Here is a 12,187-nt window from a genome sequence, read left to right as displayed (position 1 = left end):
AGTTCATCCACGTTGTGGCATGTGTCAGAATTTCCTTCCTTTGCTTTTCCATCTCCATCATTTTTGAGTATACACCTCAATAGTGTTAAGTATAATATTGCCCACGGTGTTGGGCAATGATTCATTCCTCTTAAGGCTGAATGCTATTCCACTGTAGGTATACCACATTTTGTTTGTCTGTCCATCTGTCCAGGGACACTTGGGTTGTTTCTGCCTATTGGCTGTTAGGTATAATGCTGCTATAAATAATGGTGTACCGCCTCAGGCTTTTCCCTCAATCTCTTTTAAAGACTTTTTGTAGAACTCGTAACGTAAGCACGGTTTTACTGGTCAGCACATTTCTAGAGCATCGTGAATGTCGGGAACAATCTTTAAGTCTAAATCTCATTAAATTAGATTGGTGTGGGAAAGAGATTTAACTATGGGAATGTGAATGGAAATAATTAGCTAGAGATTAAATCGTTTTTATGTATTCAAGGGAATAACCAGCAAGTGCCTGTCAAGAATGAAGTAGACAGCTGTGAAACTTTGAAAAAGGTTGACACAAAGTCGTCCTCAGAAAAGAAGATCCACAAAGCATCTAAAGAAGACATATGTTTTGAGAAACAGGACATACCTTCAGTCGAGGTCTGTATTCCTTTTTCTCTTGCCTATTAGGACAAAACCCATTTTTAGGGCTTAGAGAGCAAATATCTGTCTAGTGACTGTCCACATATATTTCATACTTTTCAGTGAGGGGGCTAGTTATGCATTTGAATCTGTACTTGTAAGTGGTGAGTTTGAGGTGTTTGGAAAGTTTTATTTATCTTCTAATTCCATAGGAGACGCTAAGATAATTTCTAGTAACATCAGATAGCTTTTATCTTTTATTCTCTGGGGAAGCTGTTCTTAAGCAGATGGGTTAACTCCTGGTAAAGACGGTGGAGTAGAACCAGTCCCTTTTCTCCAGTTGTTACCCAACATCCATTTTAGGGTCTGCTCTTGCTGAGTTGGAAGCATAGGCCAAAATCCACAGGAAAGGGATGCCTATCTAGCTCAAGCAAGTGGGCACTTGTGCAACAGGTTCCCAGAAAAGAGAACATAGTTGCACACTGTCCTGGCAAACCCTCTCCCTTCTCTCTAGTGTAGCCTACCAAAGAGCATCTAGAGAGCAGAACCCAGCCCCATATCTCATAGGCAAAAGCAAACAGGTGAAGGAGAAAGGTAGAAAAGGTATTTAGGAGAATTTACCTACTTTATTTCAGAACAGAGCTATCTGTGTATTAGTAAAAGCCCAGTGGGAAAAACATAGCATTCTAACTATGCAGATATACACTGTATACCGCCCCCCCAACACACACACAGTAAAAGCGAATGAAAGGAGTAGAACACAGAAGACAGGTAAAGATCCTAATGTAGAAGAAAACATATCCAGAGACCTGAAGAAAACTCTTCATACTTCTCACTATAGAAAATGAACTCCATAAAATGAGAGCTTTTATAAAGGCAAATCAATACACCAGGATGAGGTTAAAAGAGATATTATAAAGCTAAGAAATGAAGACCCAAATGACGTTACACAGACAGTTGCTAAAACTTGAATTATTTGACCCCGAGAAAGGCTTTAAGATAATCAGAGCGAGTGTGAGGGAAAAAATTGAAGAGCTGGAAGCAGTTAGAGAAAAGGTGGTGATAGATATGGGGCAAAGAAAGACAAAACCAGTCCAACAGAAGAATAATGAGTGTTTAAGTAAATGGCCCAGGAAATAAATCTGAAACATATTTATTCAGAGATGAAATCGAAGAAAATTTTCCTGATACAAGGGAAGAATGGAATTCATAGAATAAAAGGGCACACGGGGTACACCAGGAAAAACTGACACATAGCAATGGACACAGGCACAGCCTGGCTATAGTTATTGAACTTAAAGCCTAAAGAACAGTGCAAGGAGGTGAAGAAGATGGAGAAACACCAGCTCAGGCTTGCCTTACTTGGTAGAAAAATCTCATGCCAGGGCACAGGGAGCCATATCTTGGAGAGAATGAGAATGTGAGCAAGAATACTCTAGCCAAGTTGACACTTAAGTGCGAAGACAGCAGCATCCTTAAACACAGGTGAGTTCATCATGAGTCGTTCTTAAAAAATGAAGTTAATGAAATTTAACTAACTAAGCTAGAAGTGAAAATAAGGACCCAGGACTACCGAAGCTGTGTTAAAGGTCTGTTGCGGGATTTCTGTCCATTTTCCACCCGCAATTAAAACTAAACAGTTAGCAATTATAATTGCAGAACAGATTGCATATTTTAAAATGAAAAGGTAACAATCTGCAAAAATGAGAGATGGTATTGAATGGTAGGTGATAGTGAGTTTTAATGTTATTTTTCTTGGTAGAGAGTCCATACTGTATAAAACGGAACATAGCACTTAATAGGGTGAAAACTTAATGAAAATGTCCTTCACTATCTTTCTTAACGTTAAACAATTAATAAAGAAGAAATGATTATTTGAACATTGGCAGTTCCCTGGGTTCTACTTCAGTTACTTTTGTTAAATTCAAATAAAACTGAGCTTTAACTTTTTATTTAAGAATAATACATCGTTCCAATATTATGAATCATTCCTGTCACTTGTCTTGCCATCCTAATGTGTATGTAGGTTCATAGAGAGATAGTAAAAAATAAGGTTTGCCAAATAATCAGTGGCAGACTCTGGTTATTTCTGGGTGGTGGGATTTGGGGTGATTCTTTTTTCCTTCTCTATATTCTTCTATTTTTGCTTAAACTTCATAACCAACATGGGTTTTTCATTTAAATAACATGAATATGATACAAAATAAAGATATCCTAGACATTCCAAACTGGGAGTTTGCAGCATTTAAAGAAGGACAAGATATTTCTAAGTAGTCAAGTGCCCCAATCAGTCCATGGTGGAAGGGATTTCAGATAGAAACGTGGACAGGCAAAGAAGGGAAGGTGGGCAGCAGCACCCCTGAACCCCACAGCATAACTGGGAGCTGTAGGAGATCATCTTTGAGAAGAAGCTCAATCAGGAGTGGGAAGTAATGGGAGGGAAGAGTGGGAGACCTTCCAGATGGGAAAGGCCTTTGCATACCAATTGAAAATTTAGATTTTATCCCCTAGACCTCAGCCAGAAGCACAAATAGTGAACTGGGTGAGCACAGCAATCAAAGTGATGATGCCTATAGAGAATTGGACAGTAGTGGGTTGCTTGCTAATAAATTTCAGAGTCAGATTTTTAAAAGCACATCTGTCCAAACAAAGTTCTTTTGGCTGAAGGGTTTGGCCAGAGGATTTGGCTGAAGGGTGGCCAGTTTGGGGGGGACCCTGCTGCAAATGATGGAGTGCTATGGAAGGTTTCTGAACTGGCGTGTGGATGGGTGGTGGAAAATAGCCTATAGGCTGTGAGTTTCTTGAAGGTCATAATTGAGTATTTTTCAGTTCAGTTTCACAAAGACGGGCAGAATGGCTGTTACAAAGATTATAAAGTGTAGTTGTTTAGTAAATGCTTGAATGAATGTGTGGATAATGCATTTTTGGAGGGTCAGTCTGAATGTTTTGGAGGCTGGGTTATAGAGAGCAGAGATGGGCACCAGCTGTCTTCTCATAAGGAGGCTGTTACTCTGCTGGGAGGTGTGATGTAGGGCTGTGTTTGGGCAGGAGCAAGGGTGAAGGGTAGGAAGAGAAGGTAAGAGTTTAGAAGAAAAACTAATAGGACTTCCCTGCACCTAATTGCACAAAGGAGAGGAGCTGTCTTCTCTTATACAATCACTGGCAAAAGTAACTCCAGGGTTTTAAGTCTGGCTAACTAGAAGATGGGGAATTCTGACTTATGAGTTCATTTTTATGTTTATCAAAGCAATGTTGCAAATTAAGAGCATGGACTTTGCAGCCAGACTTGTTGGGTTTGAATCCAGGTGGTCACTTACTTGCTCTATAACATTGGGCAAGTTACTTAACATCGCAGTTTCCGTATCTGACAAATGAGGATGATAATAGCCTGCCTACCTCCTAGCATTGTGAGGCATAGATGAGTTCATGTGGTAAGTGCTTAGAGTAGCGCACTTACTAAGCACTGACAAGGGGTAAGTAGAAAGGAAATGACCGTGTTCGTTAGTGACAGCCAGAGATACGGATCCAGGGCTTGAATGGGAGCTGTGCCTGTGGAGGTTAGAACTGAAAGAGGACACTGAGTTCTCCGAGATGTGTATGTACAGAGGGAAGAGCAGGGGCCTGAGTGTGAACCTCGGGTGGTGGTGTAGCTGTGGACGGCTTGAGGGTGCAGGTATAGCAGATGTACTGGAAGCGAGGCCAGAAGACTAAGACGGGCTGTGCTTTCAGGAGCAGAAATAAAGTCATTGAATTTGAGGTAGGAGGGAATGGGTGAAGGTAAGGGTTGAACCTTAACATCCTCCTGATAAGGGCTTTGGAGACTTCCATGTTGCCCTGTAGCGAGATCGAAACCAACACTGAGATATGATCACTCAGTGGCTGCACAGCCTGCGAGCTGGGACTCACGCCAGGTCCCTCCATCTGAGGGCCACAAGGAGGAGGTGGCCCCGAGGAACTGTGCTTCAGTGGTGGTGCTGCTGGCATCCATCTGTCACAGGTGGGTGCCATTCCCCCACTTCAGACTCAGCCTCTGGCCCCCATGACAGACCCAGGCCTCTGTGCTTGGGCCTCTTCTTTTTTCTCGTTATCCCTGGAGCTCAGACTTCGCTCGTGCACAGTCCCAGGGGTCATGTGAGCTCCTCCTTCCTTTTCTGGCCTGGGAGCCTGTATAAGAGAGACATCTGCACCTAGAGATGATGGCAATCCCCTCAACAGGAAGGATGCCACCAGCTGGAGGATCTGAGGGACCATAGTCCCTCATTTGTTTTGCTGTCTCCATGACTCACTCCCTGTTTTGCAGAGCATCTCTTTAAAACCTTGCAAGTGTGTGCTTTCCATTTCATTGTTCGTTTGGAGAAGTCGTTCTCAATAAACACATTCCCAAGGGCAGCACTCAATGTTTGTTTTTCTTATACATTCTTAGGGCCTAACTTTGCAGCTTAGAAAATTGTATAAATCTGTCTATAGTACATGGGGAACATTCCTGTAGATTTATTGGCAAAGAAGGTTGAAGCCCAGATTTAAGAGCTACAAACTAAATTTTAACCGTAGCCCTGCTGTTTATTTTTTCAAGCAGATTTTTTTCCCCTTAGAAAAGGAATTTATGATTGTTACAAAAGCATAAGGAAGGGGCAGCGGGGAGAAAAGTCTATCCAAAATGAACCACTTTGTACATTTTTCTATATCCCTATTTCTTTTTTATACAACTTTTTAAAAACCTCAGCATCATCATTATGTAGATGTAGGTTTGCTAATCATGCTAATAATTCTGAATTTTCTCACGTTCAAAACAAAGGGAACTTTCAGTGGTTACATAACATTCGGTCATTTAACTATGCCCCTAATCCTAAACCATTCCCCTGTGACTGGACATTAATTTACAGCTTGTTATTTTCGTAAATAGCGCTATGATGAGCTACATTGTTCTTAAGTCTTCCCTGTATACCTGCTGTGTCCTTGTTAGAGATTTCTAGAAGTAGGATTAGAGAGTATCCTCATGTGTGCCCCAGATTGCGTTCCAGAAAGGTGGATTCACGTTCACATGGATGGTGTAGGAAAGCTGGCTTCCTCTGCCCCCAGCAGCCCCATGTGTCATGCAAAATCTTGATCATCGAGATAGGGATGTTTTCTTTCACTTTGCATCTCTCACCAGGGAAAAATCAGCACTTTCCTATTCCGAAAAACAAGTAAAAACTCATCCATCCAAAATCCTACCGCTGAAATCTTTTTCATTTTTTAAAATAAATTAGAAGTGAATGTCTCGCCCAGTTCCACTTGTGCTGCTCAGAGGCAGACTGTGTTAACGGCACTCTGCCCCCCCAGCCCTCTCCTGGTGTTTGCAGGCAGAAACATGCAGTGTAAATACACTCGTGGTTTTTAAAACCAAAATGGAAAGATGAGATCCAAGCTGGTCTATAATTTGCCTTTCCTAAAAACATACTTCATTATTAAGTATTTTGGGTGAAGTCTTCATGGTTTTTAGCCTTTTATATTTCTTTTGCAAATTTCTATTTCATGTCCTTTGCCTGTTTTTCTGTTGCATGTGTTTTTCTTATTTTCTTTAAGAACATACAGCACGGTATTGACTCTGCCTATCAAATAGTGTATCCGATTTTTTTCTTAATCGGCCCTTTCCCTCTTTTATTTGCTTTTACTTATATACAGCAGCTTGAAGAATGTATTGTGAAATCTGTGGTTTTTCTTTGATTTTTTTCATTTGCTTTTATTAAAGTTTAGGAAATCTTTTTATTTCCCCACCCTGTAATCAATGAAATTGTCCCTTCTTACCAGGGCTATCAGAGAACTTCACTGGTTCAAATAATTCAATAATGTGATAATAGCCAGGTCTTCTATAGAATTCTTACTACGTAACACTCACAACAGCCTTTTGAGGAAGATTCAGGAAACTGAGGCAGAGAGAAGCTAAGTAACTTGCTCAAGATCACAGTTGCAGGCATGGAGTGAGATTCACATTGGGCTGTCTGGCCTCACAGTTGTGGTCTTACTTGCAACTCTGCATGGACTCGTTCCCTGGTTGGTCCTGCCTCCCGCTATGTGTGACACCCTCTACTGGAAAGCAAAGAGCCAGATTGTGCCTTTAGTCTGCCTCTCATTTCTCCACAAGTCTGTTGCTCTGGGTCTCTGGTTTTCTCTCCCGGCCCCCTCCCCCCGCCATCTGCTACTGCCAGTGCTGGCCTGTTCTCCAAGCCTGACTGGAGCCCTTCCTCTTCACTTCCCATTGTTCCTCCCTCCCTCTCCCCCACCCCCCAGCCCCCACCACGCACACACACACACACACACACACACACACACACACAGCAAGTCCATTCATTAGTTTTTCATTCCTCAGTATGTCCTCAGTCTTTTCCCTCTCTTGTCCACACCCTGTTTCTGTTCCTGTCTGTGTTTGCTCATGCACTCTGCTTCTCTGTCATTCCACTCACCGGAGTCCAGCGTGCCCTGCACTCTCGTTAATCACTCTTGCCTATATTCAGAGACCGTAACGATGCCTCTGACCACCCAGTCTCATGTCTCTGTAGTCCCTCTTGTTTGCACAGGATGACAAATCTAACCAGATTGAGTGCAGAAAGGCAGCCAAGTGTCAGAGTGACTACTGACCAGCTCACTCTTTCTCTGACCCCACTTAGAGACAGATCCTTTCTTTGTATGTGACTCTGGAGGGACAGAAAGGCTCAAGTACTTGCTGTGTTGAAAAGTCTTTCTTGGCCCTTAAGTGGAGAGGGGAGGGGAGAGGAAAACTTTCCTCCCCAAAGTTAGAAATATACAGGGAATAGTACGTGAATAAATATGGCATATATTTACTGTTTAACTTTGGATAATGTCTGATCATATGTTATTAATGTGTTTAGCATCTAACTTAAGCAGTTAGCATAAAATCCTAGAAGATAGGGCTTTGTGTGGTTAACGTGTCTTGTTTTTCAGATACCTTCAGAATCAGAAAAAAGTTAATACATACTTATTGGGAGAGAAACTAAAGGAGTATTAAGAAGAACCCCCAAATCCCATAATCCTACCACATGTACAGTTGCAGTTTCATCTTATTTCTAGTATTTATTGTAGTAAGCCTCTTGCTTTAATAGGTACATGAGGCTTTTGATACCCCAGATATGTAACATGTAGGCATTTGAAACCTTCTGCTTTTCCTCTTCCAAGTCATGTGTATTAGTCAGGTGTATGCTAGAATGTCATGGATTCCTACTCTGATTTCTGGACCAAACTTCTCAAAAAAGAAGGTAAAATGAGGCAGTCTTTATTCTGTATGAAAGGTGAATCCTAAGGGTCAGTAGGAAGAGGACTCTCTGAGCTGGGGGATTTGCCTCTGTGATGTCCAGGAACAATGTATTTTTCAAGCCCTAGTGAGCTCTGTACCTTCTCCCACCTGCTGACAGTGCCTCTGCTGTAAAGAGGCAGAGTTTGGGGCACATGGGTGGCTCAGTCAGTTGAGCATCCAACTTCGGCTCAGGTCATGATCTCATGGTTCGTGAGTTCAAGCCCTGCTTGGGCTCTGTGCCGACAACTGGGAGCCTGGAGCCTGCTTTGGATTCTGTGTCTCCCTCTCTCTCTCTGCCCCTCCTCTGCTTGTGCTCGCTCTCTCTCTCTCTCTCTCTCTCTCTCAAATAAACATTAAAAAAAAAACCTTTAAAGAGGCAGAGTGGTAGAAGGAAGAGAAATAGAGTATTAGAGGACTTCTAAGGCAGGAGCTACTTTAAAATGTTAAGGGGCAGGGGAATCCCCCTTCTCTTGGCTTAACGGACTATGCCTAACATTTAAAAGAGGAAAAGGCCCAAATTAAAATATATATATATATGTATACACACACACACACACACACACGTATGTGTATATGTGTATATACACATACGTACATAATGTGTAGATATATAAAAATACGAATTTCATGCTAAATTAAGTTTTTCAGAACCACATTTAAAACATCAAGCATATTCTTGCCTTATTTACAAAAGCTTAAACTAGTTTGGCACACTCAGTGGAGATTTGGCTGTCCTCCTAAAGTTTTTCTGTAAACAAATAAAAACATAAATACACAAATTACTCCTAAGTTGAGTTTTTACGTGACTTTTCTTCAGTTGTAATTCATGCGAATTGCACATACCAAATTAACAGGTGAATGCTGGAGAATTTATTGCTGCCGATTAACAGCAAGCTGACCCTAAATTGCTAACAGATGTTTTTCCTTTTTAGCCTGTTTGGAATTTTATAGGCAATGATTGTTTTTTCTTTTTGCAGAGATTGAGGAAGGTAGAGAAGGAAGGGAAATGAAAACAAACTAGAGATTGAGAAATGTATGTCTCTGTTTTCACCCATGTTGGAACATTCTGAATTCATATGAAGTTGGTCTTCAGTTTAAACCTTTACTTAAGGTTTCTTTTTTCTCTTTAGCAAGAAGATCCTTATAGGAGGAAGAAGCTTCAGGAGAAGAAAGAAGGCAATTTACAAAACTTGAGTTGGAATAAAAATCGAACGTGTAGAAAAAACAAGAAAAGAGGTACTGCTCAGGTCTTGAGGTGTGTAATTTTTACGATCTCTTTAAAATTTTCATCTGTTTTTTAGTCTATATTTATTCTTAGCTATTATCTTTTAATCTTACTTTTGTTGTATTGGATACAGAGAATAGATATCAATGTTTGTATTTTGAGATAAATGTTATTAAAATTAATACATATCCTGGTTATGTTTTCATTTCTTTTCCTAAAAGAATACCTTAAAGTGAACGTAGTTTTCATGTTTTTACTTTATAAAATGCTCAAAGCTCTGGGAGGTTTTAAGGAAAAAGTGTGGCATCCTCTGTGCCCGGCCCTTCATTCTGCCTGTGCAATGCAGTTGCAGGAGTGTTTGTGGGCCAGGTGACAGAGAAGACAGCTGGGAGCTCTCAGGCCTCCTACCCCCGCATTGCTCTCACCCGCGAGGGGTCCTGCATTCCCCTGCCCCTTAACAAGAGAACAGTCATGACTCTGAGGCTCAGTCCTGCGGAAGTTGGGTTCTCTTACAGCGTCAGTAAGTGAGGTGCCCAGACATTTTGTGTTTGGCCTACAGCCCCAGAATTGGTAAGGGGCAGGGTCTGAATTGGAACCCAAGCAGTGTGATATTCTTCTTTGGAAACCTTGCTTCTGTAGCTCACCTAATATCCCTGAGCTTTCATTTTCTTTTCAGTAAAATGAAGGCGCTGGATAGTGTTTGTGGGAATCCCACATTCTGGCTTTTCAGAAATATCTTTCTAAATCCGATATTATGTGAATTTCTCAGCTTGAGGTTGGTTGGTTTGTTTTTTCAAGGGGTCACTAGTATGTATGTACATTCTGACTTCAAATCTACCTGGTGGTATAGTTTCTGAATTTTGATTTCTTGGTTTAGACATCTAAACACCCAACATGCACAAGCCCAGAGCCTCTAGTAGAGACACTTTCTCCTGCCTTTTCCTCCCTAAGTCCATGGATGGAGCCTTTCAGGTGTCCCTTGCACTGACAATACCCCCTTCCCAGGACCCCAGTTTTATTTAAGAATAGTTCCAGCTCCCTGACTCTTGTATAACTGTCTTTGAGAGGAATTAAAACCTACCCCCCTGGGCTTTAAAACCTTTTTCCTCCTGAGTACATCCTCACCACTCTGGCTTTTTCTTCTTCTGAGTTCAGGCATCTGGGAATTTCTTTCTTATGAGCTCAGCTAGGTATTTAAATGTGTTTCTGCCAGATTGTTCTCTAGTGGCTCCAAATCTTCTTGGGGAAGGGGCTCCACCATGCTGCAGTTCTGTCTGTTGTTGGAAGGGGACTCTGGCAGCACAGCCCACACTGAGGCAAGGACCCTGGCATGGGAGGGTGGGGGGCACATATGGTGCTGCTTGCAGTGTCTGTCGCTGGGTCGCTTAGGTGGTTGCTGTCTGGAGCCTGTGATTCAGCATTGCAGCACCCCACCCCCCCCCGCCCCCCGAGCCTTCTCGTTTACACTCTGCTGGGGAAAGGTCAGGCAGCTCCAACGTCCCTGACTCACTCAGAGCAAACAGCAAAGTGCAAATAGGAAAAAAGCATAGACTCACTGCTAGTTCGTTGTTAATACTAAATACTAATTGTTGATTAGCAATTACCATTTTATTTAGGCTAAATTATTTAAAAGCTGCAGTGTGGTATCTTGTGGAAAGGAAAGCTATATCTTTTGTTTTTTTTTAATGCTTTATTTACTTATCTTGAGGCGGGGTAGGGGCAGGGAGGGAGAGAGAGAAAATAATCCCAAGCAAGCTCTGTGCTGTCAGGTCAGAGCCCGACAAGGGGCTCCATCTTAATGCACCATGAGATCATGACCTGAGCCAAATCAAAAGTTGGATTCTTAACCAACTGAGCCACCCTGGCGCCCCCCACCTTTTATTCTTTTTACATGTATTTTCATAAAAAGTTGATTGACTTAGGTCACTCTAAAGTATTATATTTTCCTGATGTGAAAATACAGGAAGATACAAAATTCGAGTGGAATTTCACCAATTAAGCATTATGATATATTTCTACAAGGATATTTCTGACATGCTAAAGAAACAAAACTTTAAATTTTTTTTTTAACGTTTATTTATTTTTGAGACAGAGAGAGGCAGAGCATGAACAGGGGAGGGGCAGAGAGAGAGGGAGACACAGAATCTGAAACGGGCTCCAAGCTCTGAGCTGTCAGCACAGAGCCTGATGCGGGGCTCGACCTCACGGACCATGAGATCATGACCTGAGCCGAAGTCGGACACTTAACCGACTGAGCCACCCAGGCGCCCCAAGAAACAAAATTTTAAAATAGAACTTTCCAGTAGCTTGTAACTAATCAGAATGTTTTGAGAATATGATACTTAAGAAGTAGCTGGGGGGCCCTCACCTATTTTGATTACTCTCAAAATAAATGGGTAAACTTACAAAAAGAGAAGTGGGTGCTTGTTGGATTGTCTGTTTCCTTGGCTCTTGCTGCTTCTGTTATAGTCTTTACTTTGAGCGGTCAGAAACCAATGAAATCATGTGCTGTAGCTCACATATTTTGTCTTCTTAACTGCCATCCTACAAACCTGATGTGAGGTACTGCAGTTAGACGATGTGAATAGCCATCTGTGGACTCCTGTGGTGTCCTCTACCCATTTCTATTTTGCCGTTTACAAAACCATGACAGTTCTTTCCCCCAGTTCACGGTCTAGTAGAGAGATGTTATCATTGGACTGTGAGCTCCCTGGGGAAAGAACTTTATGCTTTGTAAGCACAGCTTTCCTAACAATACATGGCACATGGTAGTCACTCAATAAATGTTTGCTAAATGAATGGATGAGAAGAGATATAAATGAACGCTCAGTACCTTCCCCCAGACACCAGGCAGCAGGTTCATCTATTAAGAATCATACCTGTCACTAAAGCCAAGAGTCCTGGGTTCTGGACCTGGACCTGCCACTTATGAGGTGACGGAGGGACTCCATCACTTATTTAACTTTGTGGAGTTTTATTCCTCTCATTGTGAAGTATAGAGGAGATTAAATGAGCTCCAGATTGATTGTAGTTCTAAAACAGCAAAAATCTTTTGTCTTTTT

At 41.7% G+C, this 12,187-nt stretch overlaps 1 protein-coding gene across 2 annotated transcripts in view; it reads left to right on the top strand.

Moving 5' to 3' along the window:
- The window catches only part of TMEM131L (transmembrane 131 like), a 167,794-nt gene that overhangs the window by 135,985 nt on the left and 19,622 nt on the right, over positions 1-12,187 (top strand). For both annotated transcript variants that reach the window (XM_027067612.2, XM_027067606.2), the window contains exons 26-27: positions 479-627; positions 9,031-9,155. In XM_027067612.2, the coding sequence (XP_026923413.2) occupies positions 479-627; positions 9,031-9,155 (274 nt within the window). The remainder of the gene's footprint in view (positions 1-478; positions 628-9,030; positions 9,156-12,187) is intronic.

The sequence above is a fragment of the Acinonyx jubatus genome, chromosome B1, assembly GCF_027475565.1.
Source record: "Acinonyx jubatus isolate Ajub_Pintada_27869175 chromosome B1, VMU_Ajub_asm_v1.0, whole genome shotgun sequence".
Taxonomy (NCBI): domain Eukaryota; kingdom Metazoa; phylum Chordata; class Mammalia; order Carnivora; family Felidae; genus Acinonyx; species Acinonyx jubatus.
Note: the sequence above shows the minus strand (reverse complement) of the source record. Positions and strands in the feature narration are given on the sequence as shown.